General features: G+C 41.5%; 1 protein-coding gene across 1 annotated transcript; it reads right to left on the bottom strand.

The window, feature by feature from the left end:
* Positions 1-784: 784 nt before the first annotated feature.
* RB195_008227 (uncharacterized protein) lies at positions 785-1240 on the bottom strand (the record flags this gene model as incomplete). Its single annotated transcript, XM_064194634.1, has 2 exons — positions 785-949; positions 1097-1240. The coding sequence occupies 2 exons, from the start codon at positions 1238-1240 to the stop codon at positions 785-787; spliced, it is 309 nt and encodes a 102-aa protein (XP_064045779.1).
* Positions 1241-18800: the final 17560 nt, after the last annotated feature.

Genomic DNA, 18800 nt, shown 5'->3' with positions numbered 1-18800 from the left:
AGGCCTGAAATTAGGTGTTTTCGCTCTAGTCATGCTCATTATCAGAAAACGATCGGTTTTAGAATTTTGGCGCCAATCTACTCATTTTCAAAACGATGTATAGTCGATTCGCAACGATCTGAAGCCAGGTGCAGCTGGATTAAGCGCTTACGCTCGAAGTGGCGCAATGAAGCTTGGGGTTACGATCGAGACGGACTCTCACCTGACTGCAGAGTGCGGAAAAATGCTAATGATAATGGTTCGACAACGATTTCAGCCTTTAGTTTCACTGCACCACTTCTGCTTACGTGTTCGACGAACTTGTTTTTTTTTCTTTGAAAAAAAAAAACAACTTTGTCAAACATATGTGCTACATGTGAAGTGTGAGATACTGAAATATTTCGCATGATGTGAATGACGTAACATCGTAAAAGTGCTCCTATTTGTAGCTCGGCATAAGACGTTTTCTGCTGTGGGTACTCACGATTTCAAAATTGAGATTTCACCGTGAATTAACAGAGGTGAAGATGATACTTTCCGCAAATGGGTGGAATCATTCATGCAGTTTTCTGCAGATATACACATAGACGGATTTATGAAAGAACGTGCGTAGGAAGAAAAAGAGATATATCAGTGAGAATGGATTTGGAACTTCCTGGTTCCATTAGTAGTAAATCTTGAAAGTCATTACTTGGCGGTAACTTTGGAAAACTAATGGGATTTCGGAAACATATTATGGTGTTTGGAAAGTATCTGCCGAAATACGCAAAATTTCAAAACAACACAACTTTTTAACAACATTTTATTATTCGACGAAATAATCTCCATCAACATCGACAACCTTCTGCCAACGTCTCACAAGACTACGGATTCCTTCGGCGTAGAACTCCGGCGACTTGGAGGCGAAGAAAGCCCGAAGGTCATTTTCGAGGTGGTCACGATCATCGTAGCGCTTCTTTTCCAGGTGATGCTGAAGCGATCGGAAGAGGTGGAAGTCGCTCGTGGACAGGTTTGGGCTCTACTGTGGGTGCGCTAAAACTTTCCATCCAAGCTCCAGAATTTTCTGGGAAGTCTTCTTCGCGATGTGAGGGCGCGCGTTATCGTGCAGCAGGCTAACGTTGTCGAGGTTCGGGTGCTCCTTGCGGATCTTGTCGGCCAGTCTTTGCAGTTGAGCGCAGTAGACCTCGGCAGTAATTGTCGTGTTGTCCGACAGAAGTTCGAAACGGTAGATTCCTTGAACTCCCCACCAGACGTTCAGCATGACCTTCTTCTCATGGATTTCACGAAAGGATCCGGCATTTCGTCGCCAGCGCACCACGCACGTTTGTGGGTGTGGTTGACGTAGAGGACCTATTTTTCTCCAGTGGCAATGGTGTCCAGCCAGTCGAATCTGCAGCTTCTGGAGAGCAGCTGAGTGCAGATGTCCACGCGTTTTTGGTGGAATGCATGTGGGAACCACTGACTGAGCTTTTTCACCATTCCGAGAGATCGCAGTCCATTGTTCACGGTGGACAGCGAACAGCCAAGACTGGCAGCAAAATACCGCACACTTTCACATGGATGTTGCGCCGCCAGATTCTTCAGTTCGTCGAACGATATTGCAGTCGATCGACCAGAGCGAGGATCATCTTCGAGTTTCTTTTTCCGGCTTTGAGGCGCCGGAACCAGGCGCGCACAGACCACTCAGAAGGGGCTTCAGTGCCGAATACTTGACTTAAGTTTCGATGGGCTTCAGCAACGATGTGGCTAGATTCGAACTCGCAAAGGAGTACGTGTCGATTATGGGTGCAATGTTTGGCCATTATAGGATGAAATAAGCAAGGAAGAGGGAGCCAGATATGTTATGTGTATACAAGCGGTAGTGTATATAAAATATTTAAAAGGGGAATTTCCAGAACATCTCAAGAAATCTGCGCTACTTCGAAGTTTTCGGCAGATACTTTCCGAACACCCTAATAGATGAAAGGAATGCGAACCAATTCTTCCTTCAATCGTTACAAAAACTGCTCAAAAATTTTGTTTAGGAGTAAGGATTTTCTGTAGGTGAAGGCACGAAAAGTGCTACGATAGGAATACTTTTAGCTTGATTGCTTTCCACTTCCCTAGTTAATAATTCTGTGCATTTGCAAGGGTGACATTTTGTGAAGCTGACTGAACACTAAAATAGAAGAATATGGTAAGCAATTTGGTACAGGAATAATTTATTATCAGATGCAGAATTTATTCGCGCAACTTTTTTTTTTGTTGGTGCGATTGCACGATGTCTATGCAGAAACATTTGAAACCTCTGCGGCTTATAGCTGTAATGAAAGAATTGGGACAATGAACCCAACAATCAACTTCTTAGAAGTTAGCTCATGATAATTCTTAACCATTTTTTTAGTCGCCGACGCGGTGAGGATAAACGACACAAAAGCAATTTCGAAGAAAAAGGGGCTAAAATCGAACTAATCGCCAAAATCCGGTTTTGAAGTAACTGTCAAGTGGCAGCCCTTTGAGAAAAAAAAACAAGATTTGTCCTAGATGCTCCTCCTCTACAGCTTTTCGTCAAACTGTGGCTTTCACGCGGCGTAGCTTATACGCCAAGCTTAAAAGAGGAAGCATAGCTCATTAAATAGTGCATGATCTCTTGAAAATACGTTTATTTCAATTATAAATTTTACATGATAACGTAACTGGTACAGAATACGTTGTGCTGAAACTGTCTACGGCAGTTGAACAAATATAGGTCCCAAGAAGTTTAGAAAAGAAGTTAGTACTACATAATTTTTGAAAAATCATCAGGACACTGTGTTGGAGCGAAATAGTCGCGTAATAGTCTACAGTACGCAATGGTCCAGAATAATAATTCTTTGAACAAATCTAGAACTCTTATGGTACTACTTCGTTGTCTGCTTCACTGGTTTGTAACACCTTGATTCGCCGTAGTTTCCTAAGCCCATTACGACAGTGCAGTTTGAATTTCTTCAAGATCATATATTGGCAAAACATCATTCCTACTTTTTTCCCCATTGCTAAATAACATTAACGGCAGCAGAAATATGTATACATGAACGTGTAACATTTCAAAAACGGTGCAAATGGTGTCGTAACGACTAGATTTGCGTATAGTAAGGTGAACACGACATGAAGCACGATGCAGTTGCGTAAGTGGGTGCGTTCGATGCGGTGCGGTGGAGCGTGGCGGTTGGAATCAAGATGGGACCATCGTGAACTGCAGCAATGAAAGGTGGTAACACTCGATCCTAACCGCTATGCTCCTTCGCACAGCTTCGAGCGCACCCATCTACGCAACTGCACCGTGCTTCAGGTCTTTTTAACTGTACTTTATATCATGTCATAGCTCAGAGGTAAGTTTATCGGATTCGGAACACCTCGTGTTTCACAGAAATAAGCTTTTCACGGCAACACCGAGAATTGCGTTGAAAGCATGTCCTTTACACTCAAACCAGGTTCCCAAAGTGCCAAAGCACGGCGGTAGGACCTCTACTCAGGGGCTGAATGTTTCTTATTCGAAAAAATTGTAAAGAACTCTTGGCCGATTCTTGCACACCGGCCAGTATATGAATAACAGCAAAATCAGCAATTCATGATGTGAGTGTTCCGGCCCTTTCTTAATGGTAACGAAATATTTTGCATATAAAGCTGACTTCAGCTAAAATCCAAGGCCACATCAGTAATATATAAAAGAACACAAATATTGGAAGTGTAGGAATGGCTACTAGATTTGATTTGTTGATATTTCAATACGATATCGTAAGATTTTCAGCATCAGACAAAATAACAGTGTAAACAGCAGAATATCCCACGAAAGTGTAGTATTATAAATAAGAGAAGATGGTGTACTGCTATAACATTGGTATTAAGTAAATCGAAACTGCAGGTACTCGTTGTAGGGTCTTTTCAGTGACTACGGCAGTTACGTCAGCATTCCCTGACTGCACTGATATGTGACTGCACAAACGTCAACGAGCAACTGTCTTCATGAAATTCTGCAGCTGACACAGATGATTACGATAGGGTAACGAAAGAATATGAGCACCAGCAGTAAACATAAGCAGAAACTTCTGTAACATTGGAATAGATGCGATAGTGATGCAAAAATAACGCAAGAATCAGGAAGAATTGCTGATAAAAGCAAGTGGAAACCATTGGAATCGACTCAAAACATGTTTCATGTCAAATTTAAACGGTACTTCAGGTGCTTAACTAGATTTGGCTTCGCTTGGGTACCATTATTAAGGATACTGCAGCACATTCCAAATCGTGTAACGAATCAATTCACCTATCGTTCTCGATGGAAGTAAATTAAATGAAGTCAAATAACCGAGCATGAGAGATTCTGTTTAGGTAGAGGTGAAGAGGATTTTGATAGGGAAATGTAAGAAAAGTGCTCTTCTTGGAATTAACATCTAACCAGGGTCTCGGATTCATTGTCAAGCAAGTCGCTATGATTAAAGGCAACTGACAAATCTGGAGATTTTTGATGTGTCTGTGAGTAAATCCTTAGTCCCGGATGTAGATTACGAGTATTAGCATGGCCCCGCTCAGTCCTCCCTAATCGTCCTAAAAAAACGTGCCGAGAAACGGCATTTTTCCTTATTTACGTAAGGCCGAGAAACGGCATTTTTCCTTACGTAAGTAAGGAAAAGTGCCGTTTCTCGGCCTTCGTAGGTACGTAAGGACGCGCTAGCTTTGAACACGCGCTGCATTCACGAGCGGGCGGACGAGGATCAATGAGGTCTAATCACCAGATTATTCAAGGAAAACCAATGAACAGACTGCTAAGCGGACTGCGCCCTTTTCAGGACGATTAGAGGGGGTTGCCTTCATACTACTAATCTATAATCCGTACTCTGCACTTCCTTACAGGTTTCACAACTGCGTCAGTTTCGTGATACGTTGCTTTTAAGGCAGCTTACGTGAGAGCGCGATGAAATTGCTTGAGTGGGGCGATTTGCAGGACCAGAAAAAGTCCAATAGCACCGCAAAGCTGAAGTCAATTCCTTGTGGTAGTTTGAGAAGAAATAATGGGATGCTTACTCAGATTGAGACCGTGTGGTAAACAATGAGGTTTTATCAGAGGCACGAAGAAGTCAAGTCATAGAATCAAGAATAAGAAGAATTTTCCAGTTTTTAATTCTTTGAATGAAGGTTCAACAAGATCGACTTGTGTACCTTCGATCAGGAGGCAGAGTGGGAAGGTTCGACCGAAGAAGGAACGTTCGTCAAGCGGGTAGTGATCGTGCGCCGTTACGGATGCGTCGCGTTCACCTTGCTTAACACATTCGGCGCAGACTACATTTCGTGAACGTATCTTGAGCATATCTGCCAAATACATCGACATGTCGATAAAGTATCTTAAAATTAGTTTCAAACTGAGTGTTGAGTAAACACAAAGGACAAGGGACAAAGTGCTTGGATTTAGTTTATAACTTCGGGATGCGAATTCAATTCAGGACCGTGGAGGTTATTGTGCGTCCTACAATGACTTGCGAAAGTCGCCCAGTGTATCAGATTAGGTGTCTTTACCTCGTAGACAAGTACAGTACCGATGTTTCGATGCCAGAGGGATGGAAAGTCTAGCTGGCCTTCGGGACTGTTGAAAGATTTATCAGGCTGATGAGGTGGTGATCACTTCCACCATTTCGTTCTCCCAGGCCATTTCTGTTTCTAAATCAAGGCATGGGCAAGAAAATATTCAATATAGTTAGAGATGCTGAGATATCTAATCAACAAAAAACAACAGCAAACGAGAAAATGACTTTTGTAACGTCGTTGATTGTAAAAGAAGCTGAACTGCAGCATCTGTATCTCATCATTGGCACAAGTCATTAGTTTGTTGAAGCAGCATTGAGGACGCGGGAAACAAGGGACCAATTGTATGGTAGCGAAGAATTGTTTAAGAAAAGTTCGGCATTTTGTAAAGAGGAAAGTCTTTTGAGAGCGCTGTCATTGTGTGTGCGCACGTCTGCGATGAACTTTCACGAAATGCCGCTGACATGAAGCCAATAACTGTGCGCGGGGCCAGTGTAAAGTCGGGTGAGAGAACATGAGCACGATGCGCATAGATTTCGGAGGGATGGATTTCAGGGGAGTCCGATGGCGGCGGCAGTCATCACGCTCTCACCTGCAACGCTCTAGATCAACAAAAAAAGCGTTGATGATGATCGGACCTGAGTCTGAGTGATATATTAAGGTCGATTTTCACAAGTGTATAGGTGGAGAAGTGGTGGTGAGTTAGTTTTGGCGCTTATGTTAGCTGCAGAGGCATGTAGGAAAAATTCTCCTAGCAGGCTTAGCAGAAAGTGAGGCGATCAATGCGGCGATAACACCATTACAACTCAGTTTCCAGCTGGTCGGCAAGGCTGTACTGCGGTAGGTAGGAGGCATGGAATTGTGGCAGGGGCTAACAGCTCCACAAATCACGGCCGACCTCAATCTCCCTAGTTATACCGCTCGTTTTAAAGTATGTTAAACTGTCTCCATGGAAGTTAACGTAATATCAGTTCCTGAACATCTCTGGAAGCTCTATGGGTGATTTGGAAACTTTGTTGACTGTACTTCAATAGGGATGTGCCTTAGTGCTAGTCCCAACACGAAACTGCAGCAGAGCCTCTTAAGAGAAAAAAAGTGCCAAGTTCTTTGTCAGCAGTTCTACTTGCAGTTGATAGCGTGACATCTCTTCCAAGTGAGATATCGCATCGCTATTTGATGTATCGAAGTGGTTCTTGGACTTGAACTGTAGAAGAAGAGCATGGTGATCTTATTCTTACTAACCTATCCTTCTTTTCTGGCGAATCGCGAGCAATTTGGGCATGGATGTGAGTTGCTTGAGTACAATCAGGCAATACCTTCTAATGGCAATAACTCTTTGCAGTGTTCAGCGGAAATATTTCGTAAATAGTGTATTTCTTTAGAAAAATTACTTCAATGTTCTAGGAAGCAAATATAGATCTTCAGGTAGAGAAACACCTGAGTTTGTACGGAACCACTTAGAAGTCTACTGAAGCGCTCACGACGTACGACGTAAGGCGGCGGAAGTTACGTTGTTTTTTATAGTTGGACCGCAAGTTCACAACCAGCTCAACTCGAATAGGGACAAATTTCGTAAGTTGCATTGAGACTTCTCTGAGACTTATTACTGCTGGATACCTGATAGGAAGATGAAGAATTGATAAGAACATTCAAGTCCATGAAACTAGTCATGTAATGCATTGATATCGTTACAACTTGCGAATACTCATACGCATTACCTTACGCAGTTACTTCATGTGGGAGGTAAGCAACGCTTCATGATTTGAAGGTATACTGTAGCTATTGTCACGAAAACAAAACATGCCATTGAGGTTCTTAGTTGACTTGTGTTAATTAGAAGGAACAACTGTCGCTGCTAGGATGTGCATGAGATAACAGCCATGGTGGCGAAAGAAAGAAACTCAGTTGCAATCTGAGCATCTCGGCAGCGACACACATCTCAGGGATACAATCGACGTCAGAAATCCATGTGAAAATCGGAATTAGTCCAAGTCCGTCATAGGGGTGTTTGCATAAAAGTCCAGCAATCCGTTTTCGAGATGATTTTCTTAAAGCGTGGTGGTTTATGGATAAGAGGTTCTCACAACTGGTGGCATCAGGGGAAGCCACAGATGTCCGTGACAGAGTTTTCTTAGCAGGAGGGACATGCTTTCATGAAGCAGCTAACAAGTTTTCCCTTACTTTCTAAAATCCGCAGCTCGATAAAAAAAGATTGAAATTCAGGAGAAGATCCGATAAATCTTGACAGAAAAGGAGGACATTTTCTTAGAAAATATCCTAAAAATGTATTCATAGAAAAACCAGAAAATTGTTGAGTGCTCAGGACTTAAAACATCTGGAGATTCTTCGATTTCGATAAAAACAAGGTTAAAATTCACAAAGATGTTAGAGGAAGATGTTTTCAGAAAGAACCGTAAGAACTTAATTTGCACTTTGTTTCGACTTATGTTTTGCTGGCGACACGTAGGTGACAAGAAGGGGATTTGAGGAAGCATTGAGCTCCTGGTGATGCTTCTTGCTTCGTTTGCCCGCACTGGTTCTTTCAAAGAGGCTACTGGCTTACTGATTTTGTTTAGCCTTGACCACTAATTAAATCAGAAAATTCAGTAATTGTAGAGCCCATACTGGCGATTTAGAGTAAACTGAAAAAATAATGCATTGTATACAACTTAATTTGTTAAGATAACGATATGATGGTGAAATAATTAGAGCATATTGTTAGAAATGGCATTGATAGGCAGTTCAGACAAGAGACAATGTTTCGCAGATTACGGAATATTTAGGGATTGATAGACTCTATAGGCTCTATTAATCTCTGTAGCCAAGGATTAAAGAGTAGGATGAGATGAAATATGCTCAAGGACGACGCATTTCGGCGAAGATGTGATGTGTAACACAGTGAGTCGTTCAAGCCAAATTAGATGCGGAACACCTGGTTTGGAATTATGACTAAATTATGACTGGTTGCACATACAGCCGGATCAAAAGGATAGGGAGCATGATGCAGTTGCGTAGGCGGCTGCGATCAAAGCGGCACGGTGAAGGCAGTGATTTGAATCTTAATAATAATATTACAGCTAATATGCTCAAGGACGACACAAATGCGAAATTGCAGGTAAATAATATTACAGTTAAATATATTACTATGTAATAATTAATTATACATCAAATTTAAATCTTAAGATCTTTTCACTTCAGCCTGTTACTTCAAGTCATATAGTTAGATTGTATAATACGGTTAAAACGACATGAAGCACGGTGCAGTTGCGCAAGCGGCTGCGTTCGAAGCGGTGGAGGTAGCGGTTAGGATCGAGGGAGGACCCTTGCTAGTAACGTTCTTCGATCGCGATTATCCCACCTCGACTCCTACCGGTGCGCTCTACCGCGCCGCTTCGAGCGCAGCCGCTTGCGCAACTGCATCGTGGCTCATGTCGTTTTGATAGTACTATAGTTGTGTAATTTCTCAGGAAAACACGGCATAGTTTACAACGACGCACATTATGACGCGCTCCACTGACATCTAATAGGTGGAGTACTCGATTGACGAGATTTCGTTAGTTTTTTAAAGTTTCTCTTATCGCGTTCGCTGCAAGCCTTGACCTAATTAAAAGAAACTGAAAGATATAATGCGCTTTGCAACAAATAACGGGTTGACGATGGAGAACAATGAATAATGTCAGCTCTTTGTAGTATAATACTACACTTCTTACCTCGTTAGGTACGAAATGGTCTGGGTGTATCGATACCGAGGCCATTTCAGCTCTTCAAAGAACACTGTTCTCAAATGCTAAGAAGATCTTGTGAGGAAAACAATTATCAGCAAGCCATTACTCTTTCGATTTTTGTTTCTACTCTGAAAAAAATGACTCTGTTTCAAGCTATTCTATTACATTTGCTTTTAATCTTAGATGTCTACCATGATTCCTTGTTATGAAGTGGAGAAATAGGGTAGATTAATCCCTCACCATTCCTCAGTCCTCAGCCAAAGAAAAATAAGTTTAGAGGAAAAAAAGAAAAAAAAAGAAGCAAATAATGTTCTCGAGAACGTAGTGACCGAGGAATCTCACTTTATCCTAGATACCTAGAACAACGGCAGCCGAATGAGGTGCTGATATCATGTCATATTTAAAATTACAAAAAGAAAAACCATGTAGCATAATGACACCAGGAAAAGCATTGCAAACTCATGAAAAAAACTTCTATGTTTGAAAATGAGAATCCGGGCACGAGGAATGTTTCCTCTCAGATGAAATTGGATTCAAAATGTCTTGGAAACGGGATTTTGCAGACCAGGAAGCAAGTTCTCTGCGTCTCACAACGAGAGATGATCTCCTGTGCGGTGTAGTCACATCTATTGAGTAGATCACATCCGGGCCAGAATCAACAAGGCGCGGACTCAAAATTTCGAAGATAGGTTGACAGTTCAGTTGTGAGGTGCACTGTTCGATCATATGTATTACTCGATAAGATGCAAAATCGGCGTCAGGTGAATGAGTTGTTTTGAAAAGTTTACCTAACACCTAATAAGATCATTAATAAGATCATTTCTAAGAAACCAAACAAATGCGAAAAGCTGCTACTGATCATGAATAGTATAAGTCTGGGCAAAAACATGACGTGAACATAAAAAAAAATCTGGGACCAATTTCAACAGGAGAAACTTCTACTTTGCTTTAAATCCATTTCATTTCTGCAGGGTTTTATCCTGGTAATAATGAAATCTTAAAAAAATATTAAAGAGACGTAAAAGTAGAGAAATGTGCTCATCACTGGTTTCGAAATAGGTTTTCTTCTGAAAAAAGCGCTGGTGATTGGAAACACAGAGATGGGATTATTGCGCCGGCGCCATAAAAGTGGATGGGACGGATCAAGTGTCCGAGCGTTAGAAAGTAAGGCCACCGGGGCTCGTGGGCACCGGTGTCAATTTGTCAAAGGTAGAAGATACGTGGAAAATGGTGCCATAGCTGTGACAGCTGCATTCGTAGTGCCATAAAAAATGTGGGTCCCTGTTCGCCTACTCCTCTCCACCTTCCTTTCCGCAGTTTTCAGATTTAAGACAATTGTGGTTACATACCCTGATTACTAGCTAATAAATTATGCAAACGTTTCAGTCTTGTAAGTAAAATCCTTATGTTCATATAAGCGTGGCATGATGTTCACATCATTTTATGCTACTACGATTTGAAAAAGAAAAAGAGGGGAGCTTTGTCTAATGTTTCCAACTTCCAATGATATCCAAATAATATAGATATGAGGTCAATTTTGAATATTTTCTAAAATGTAGTGATTTTTTAGAAAGGAGATTACAAAATCTTACGTCACTGCTAAGATTTCGGAAGGAGAGAAGGGCGTCAATAGCAAAATATATTCGGTTCCTTGCAGAAAGTAAAGAAAAGCGTTCCTAGTTAAAGATTTTACTGATCGCTCTGTCAACACAAGAGATACAAAAAAAAGACTATCGATGGTTGCATGGAAATGCTCATTGTTGTCAGGAATCTTTTGTGTACTATTAAAGGTACAGTACCACGAAATTGACGAATTTGAGATATCTCAGCGAAATGAGAGGTTTGAGGGACCAGAAGTATGAGTTCTCCCAGAAACAGCGTGCGAAATGACTTTGGTGACCGAATTTCTCTACGAAGCACTTAGCAACGGCGGCGCGCATGCCTGCGTTCGTAGTTGTGGGGAAGAGTTATCTCATAGGAAAAGGCGCTTGCCAGGACAATTGCTAACGTTGTTTTCTGGACTGGGGAAATCCAGGCTTATATTCGTAATCTACACTTCTCGCCTATATTCCCGTGGGAAGATCCCAACTTTTTCAACTTCATAGTATGCTGCGTTTAACAGTGGATTGCAAAATGACGTAGTAAGACATGATTTTCACGTGGGTTAAAGAACAACATGTGACCTGGGTGTTCTCTATGTTGACTTCCACACAGCACTTCAGTTTTGTTTGGCTGTTGTGAGAGAAATTCGTCGGAAGCGCACTTAAAGCTTTGGAAAAGATGAGAAAACACGATTCATCATTAAACATTCCTGCACCTAGTAATGAAAGGAAGTATTTCATTTGGAGATCGTAGCGCCAAAAAAAAATTTGCTGGGATGAGCTATTTGCAGGAAACGTTCACAACACTGCAGCTATCTCTCAGACATCGGTCATCGCACCATCAAGGAGACTTAGGGGGCAATCACGTGTCATGCAGACTTGGGCCGTTACCCCTGTTTCTCTGATCACACTTATTGTTGGACAATTATTCCTTACAGGAATGTCACTAGTCGAACCTGGGATCTAGAAGCGATGCACGAGGAGCATGTGATGGATAAGTGGATGATTACTGTATCGTTCCACATAAGGATCAATATCGGGCAGATTGTCGCTCTGAATATTCCCAAAATTACCAAATGTAGGAGATATAAGAACCAGATCGAACAGATGTCTCTCAAAGCTTCCTGCCTATGGTTCCCTCAAAAGAATTAGCGATTCCTGACCTCCACGTTCTCGCTAAACTCCTTTTCGCGCTGCAGAGCAACCACAAAAATGATATGGTCGGGTGAAAACCGCTTGAAACTTGGTGCAATTGCGTAAGGAGCTGCGTTCGAAGCGGCGCGGTGAGGCGGTTGCGTTGAGTTCCTCCCTTGTTCCAGTCAACTCTGCAGGCCAAGTGAAACTGCGATGGTTCCTTCGGTCAACCTCTGGCTTTACTGCTTCACCACAAGCGCAGCCGCTAACGCCACTGGACCTACTTCAGATCGTTCTGACCGTCACCGGCGAGCGGTTGGGAACTGCGTCGCTTCGAACGGAACCGCTTGCGCCATACTGCAGCATAAACATGGTTATTCTGTCTCAGTCGACAGTGACTCAGTCGCATTGCGGATTTCAACTACAACATAGCGGAATAAACTTTGAAAAATGCAGCAGGGCGGCTCCTAACAAGTAAAGGTCTATCCGCAAATGATGCAATGAGAAACGAAGCTAACAAAGTGAAAGAGTAAAGCAAATTTGCTGGGAACACAATCAGGTTGGTACTCAGGAAATCAGTGTGGGTGCGCTTTTGCTTGCATAAGATATGTTACCTAGAGGCAGGAAAGTCCAGACAGATTGAGTACCACAGAAGAGATGCAATCAGAGAGCCATCCCGCATTCTTTCTCCGGTAGACAAAACTGCAGGCCCCTGCATATACATAGACGAATAATTCAAAAAGCAGACAAGAAAAATACGAGGAGGAAAACAACTGAACTGTTTTTATCGGATCAAAATGTTTTCGCAAGTGGAAATGGCTATGACGCAAGAACAAGTTGAATTTCCCTTGTTTTCAATAAATGGGAACCTTTTCACTTCTAGCAGCAAGTGCAGTAGAACTGGTTTTTCAGAGAGAAAATGTTTTGTTTTTCGCTTAACGATTTGTCGCATCTATGAATGTGCGGAATGTTCAGCGTCTTACGACACCGCGATGACGTCAACACTGCTGTCAGGATGGTCGGACTTTAAAATTTTCTCTGCCGCATCTGCATTCACTCGTTGTCGTGTTACACATATGAATAAAAACGGAAACCTACGAAGAATGCAGAGATTTCCAGGCACTTTTCCCTGTTTTACTATGTTGTAATAAGACCGACAAAAAAAGACAACCAAAGGATTGATGAGCCAAATAGCCAGAATCTTCTAGTAGCACCATTCATTGAGCGAACCAATTTTGAATGTTTTGATGAGTTTTAGTTTAAACTGAAGCGTATGGAAGCCAAGAGAGAGAATATCACTATAAATAGTGATTCTCCTAGTGTTTGAAAGGATGACATCAAACCTTAGGAGAATGTTAATAAAAGAGAGTAAATCAGGACATAAGAAAGGCGTTTTTTGTGGGAACGTTCCAGAGATTTGGTATACTCGCCCTCAAAGTGCTACTTGAAAATATTCAGGAAAAAATTGGAAGTAAGGATTAGCCAAAGAAATATCTCGGGATCTGGTACAAATGTTTCCACGAATGGAGGGAGAGTTTTTTTTTTGATTGCGATGCTTTGCTCTAGCATACAACTTGTGTGGTTTGAAGATGAGAACACAAGGGAATGATTCCTCGTTATTGTGATCGCAGAAGCTTTACTCAGAGGAGGCGGGGCCAGTAAAGGATTGTGCCTAGCTAAAAAAGAGGGCTAGCTCCTAAGACATTAATATTCAAAATTCGAAAGTAAAAAAGTAAACAATTTGCTGAATGCGGGTACATATATTCAATGGACTGTAATTGGAGGTAAAAAATAAAACTACATCCAAAAGCACGAAAATTCAAAATCAAAAACCTAATCCTGCATTCTCCATTGCGACACATATTCCTATATTGTAACATGTATTTCATTGTGGAAAAATGAAAGAGAAGTTATTTGTAAGTGAAAAGTGCTTTTTGTTTACGACTAACGTGCACGATGATCTAACCAGAGACTTAAGACTAAACAGCACCTTACTGCTAAATCCGATTTCTTTCTTTCTTAGAAAGAAATCCAATTTAGCAGTATCCTTGAGAATTTTATTTCGATATTCATTAGATTTCTTAGAAACCGAAATCATCCTACATCCTTGAGAACTCTATTTCGAGAAACCTCAAATTTCCAAGTGAAGTAAACCAAGGGAGCAAACTTTGAGTTATGGCAAAGGTTTGGTTGAACTCCGAACTTGTTTGTATTCTTTCGTTCACTCTTAATTCATCTGTGCATCTGGACTACTATAATGCTTGTTAGCTTTCGTCAGAGAAGCGAATGTTGACGGAAGAGTCAAAATGGACTCAACTTGCTTATAAACTGTGTGATCTCTTTGATTTTAGGGCATAAAACAGCTTAAAATGCCTTCTTTTCAACTTCAAGCGAATAAGTGTTTTAGGTGCCGCTTCTGATTTAATTGGGATAGGAGTATCCACACCGTATATATACACGCAGGTATAGTGCAATTGGAAAGACACAGATCACTGGAGGAAGGCATATACCGATCTGCATGCGTTTTAGCTGCTCACAGACGCACTTTCACACTTCTCTGCTTCTTGAATGAATCGAAAAAAGGGGGCGATATTCCTTGAACATCCGATAACTTCAAATTTTTGGCAATTCCGAACTCCTAACACATGAAAAGCAGAGTATTCGAAAATTGCGGATTGGAGAGAAGCTGATAACGTATCTCAGAATCGTGAAACTTCGACTTTTCTTCAATCTTGTTAAGGCTCTACAACTCATCGACTAGGTACGTGAAGTAAGAACAAAGATTGTTAGCGCTCCTTGTTGCCGTTATCGTCTCGGCGTCGTTCCCCCAGGCAGAGCCTCCCGCCGCCGTGATCGCGTACCACCGCTGAGGTAGGGTTGCCCCGCTCTGACGGAGGCGGCGCCGCCGAAACTTTTGCCGTAATAAAGATTGTTAACAGTCTTGTTTCCCGTTTCACATACGACAAGAAGCGGGGTACTTGAGATTCCGAGGAGAGTTGACAGCTCATATAGAAGCTTATGTTGATGTGTTGTAAAATTTCTAGGAACTGGAATTTTACTCGAACTTGAACATAATTTCATAACGTTCCTTCACACTTTTTTTTCCCATGCTCCCTTTCACTTGAAAATATGAGTGATTGCTTATTGGATGGATTACCTCACAAACATAAGTCTCAGAAGGAACTGCTAATAGCAACCATTCTTGTAACGGAATGTTTGCACAATTGAAAAAAGGACACAGAGCGAAAAGTCAATTATTTAGAGCGCGGTGCTCAATTTATATCAGTTCTCCTCGTTCTGCACATTTTTTCCTCGTGATAATTTGATCTGATGATTTTGCTGGACTTTCTGGTCTGACTTTTTAAACAATACATAACTCCTTCAGTACTCTGATTAATTCTATGAAGAGATGTCTTCACAGCTACATTTATTTCCTGGGTTTTAGCTAGATTGTCCTGGAATACAATTTCCAGCATTCTAATGCTAAATCTTTCTAACTGACTAACTAATTTAAATACCACTGTCTACTGTAAGGATAATTTAGTGTTGAGTTGACGACTTTACGTGAGAAGGATCAAAGCTACGAGATGTAAGGCAAATTAATAGAAAACATAGACAGAGGTACATATGCGGCGGTTCCAAGGCATGAGAAAGTTTGATCTGAAGCTGCGAGACATCTAAAGAAAAAAAGAAAGTCATCTTTCAATTATCTTCGTCGTTGCTCTGACGGCCACCAGTATGTTGGTTCAGCTTGCTGTGATTAAGTAACAGAATAAGACTCTTTGTCTTAGCCTCTTTTATGAGTCTACGCAATAAATCCTTACCGTTATTACAATCATTTACAAAATAAATCCTACATTCACCAAGTTCACGACGGGACGACTCGTTGAAGAACAACGACACTCACAACAGTTGTTTTGAGGGATGATGCTGTGGAGCACTTTTTACGTCAATCATTTTCCTCGAGTTGATGTGGTGCCTGTTCCTTTGTCTAGAAGGCGTTCATCATTATGCATGGATTTAGTTGTCGCAATTTACAAAATGTTTACCGAAAGAGAATTAAATTACTTATTATAACTACAACTACATTATCATATTACTAAGAATCAAATTACTCAAGTTATAATTCTTCACACTTTGGACGTGAATGAAGAAATGTAGTGTTGTCTAAAGATTTTAGGAAAGTGCTAAGGACTTCCAAACAGAGAAAATTGCGCTACTAAGCGAAGCGCTGCAGGATTCATCAGGCAGCAGAAGCCTCATTAGGGGGATAATCTTTCTTCAATGTAAAGTTATAGGTGTAAATCATTTCAAAATTAATGCATTTCTTCTGGTAAGAGAGAGCAGTAGAAATCCGCAACAATGTAGACTTATGCGATAGTCGAATATGAACAGTAATATCATTCGCTTTCTTTATTTCTTCTTCTTCGCTCCAGAACACAAAAAGCCACATCCGCTGGCTGCCAGCCGGAAAAAACACGATTTACTCAGTTGGAGCGTTTTGACGCTCAAATCTCCCAAACACGTAGATTACTTCGTTCTCGACGGGATAATGAACGAATTGCAGAAAGACGAACATTTCGACAGCTACGCAAAGAAAAAAAAACACTGAAAAAGTGCTCCACAACATCGTTGCTCGGAACAACTGTTGTGACTGCCGTTGTTCTTCAATAAACCGCTGTGAAAGAAACGTGGTGGAAGGGGAGAATCTATCATTTGGATTATTTTGTGAATAACTATAGATCGCAAAATATTCGTTACGCAGACTAATAAAGCACGGTGAGACAGATCACCGTTGAGGGGCTTCGTGATGTGCTTCATCAGTGTTAGCGTGTTAACGTACAAAATTGAAGTAGAACGGAAAACGTAGAATTCGGGGTAAAGTGTCGTCCGGGGGCGGGGGGGAGGAGCACTCAGTGGGGTTCTTATTTCTCAAAATAAGTAATCAAATCAATCGGGGCTCTAAGGCCTAAGCATTAGTCTTAGAGAATCTATGACATGTAAACTTAAGTTACTAAGAGAAAAAAAGTAAGTTAGAGCTTCGGAAAATAAGCTCCCCCCCAACGACTTTTCCCCCGAATTCGGATTGTGGAATAGGGGAACAAGCATGGCTTCTCTTATCCTCCGTTAATCGTCGTAAAACTGGCGCAAGAACCGTCTTAGTTCTCATGCTACGGTCCCTTTACCAGGATTTTGGTACCGTTGGTTTTTCTTGAATAGCCTTGTGAGGAAACCTGATTGGTTTCCGACCGCTTGCACGTGGACGAAGTTTGCAGATAATTTCGTAGGAAAGAAGACCATCTTCCGCGCTTTTTTTAACGACGACTTCTGTACCACGTCAGTTTTGTGAAACGCTGCTTTTAACTCTTTTACTTTTTATTCTTACTGTACTTTTAACTCTTTTAACTCTTTTCTTACTTTTAACAGCAATCAACGCCACGATGAACGATAGTGAATGCTATTCCTTTTCACTTAAACGCACTGCCATCAAGTCACAAATGCTTCACATATTTTTGCAGGGGAAGAACATGTTGATCCACATAACGGGTAAAGAGGAAGCGGTTTGGACATTCAGCAGACGCCTATGTCGCGATGAATGCATCTTCCGACAAACCTTGTTGCCATACTGAATGTGTCGCGTTGCCGCGAAGAGAGTGGAAGCACTTGTTTTTCTTCCCCAGTCTTGTTGATGTAGTCGTTAGATCAGTTTATAGCAGTTGCAGACAACCGCCGACTGACGCAGTTCAGTTCAACCCTTGGTTTTGATGCTTTTTTTTCTAAAATTTTCACCAAACATTCTCTTTTCAAGCTTGGAACTCAAACCGGATTCTAAATATCATTGCCGTTTTGTTCAGACAATCCGAAAAGAACGTCTATGAAGTAGGCATAAGAAGGCGCAGCGATTACGGTGAGACACTACGTTGTCGCGGCCACAACAACGTTCTCACAAAGTCCCATTTATTTTTTTGACAAGCTCACTTGTAATTATTACACGGCAATGGTGCACGAATAACACCCCTAATTACTATTTTTTGTATCGTGGCACCAGTCCCATTTTGTGGAGCCGAACTAAAAGCTTTCTGGGTCTGTCGCACAAATTCTAGGCGTTAGGAACCAACTCATTCCATTTTAGTGGTTTCTGGCGCTGGTGCAACAATTCGACACCATGAGATCCGCCTCAGGGCAAAAGCACCGAGCCGAAATTGAACCTGTTTTACTAAAGCATTTTAGTGACACAAGATATGCGACGGGCATGCATAACTACAAAGACTAATAAAGACTAATCCCGTTGTTACATAACATGATAGTCTCTGCGAGCCGCAACTCAATAAGCAATACCTGACACTACGACGTCAAATGCAGAGCGCATCCTCGAATTCCAGACCAAGAACTGATCAAGGCAGAAAAAAACTACATACTGAAAATTTGATCGAAGTGTCCCACAAGTCATATGTTCAAAATTTTGAACGTAATTCTCACTTATATTTTCACAAACGTCTTCTACAATAAAATCCTAATCCAAACTACACCCGGACGAACAGCCCTAAAGCCAACCTTCCCCATCATCCCTCCAAGGTCAACAAATTGGTATCAGACTTGTTTGTGAGGATAAAAACACTGGCTCGACGCATCGGTTGGCTACAGCAAGTCCTTGTATAGGCCAACTAGCGATAATAATCCTCAGCTATTCCGAATCGCAATCAAACACGTTGGCACATCCCAAGCTGACTGCTATGCCAGAGACTTTCAATTCCCTGAACCTTTATTTCACTTCGAATGAAATTATGGTAATATGCCTATTTGGAATCGTTTAAAAATGTGC

The sequence above is a fragment of the Necator americanus genome, chromosome III (genome assembly GCF_031761385.1).
Source record: "Necator americanus strain Aroian chromosome III, whole genome shotgun sequence".
In the NCBI taxonomy this organism is placed as follows: Eukaryota; Metazoa; Nematoda; class Chromadorea; order Rhabditida; family Ancylostomatidae; genus Necator; species Necator americanus.
Note: the sequence above shows the minus strand (reverse complement) of the source record. Positions and strands in the feature narration are given on the sequence as shown.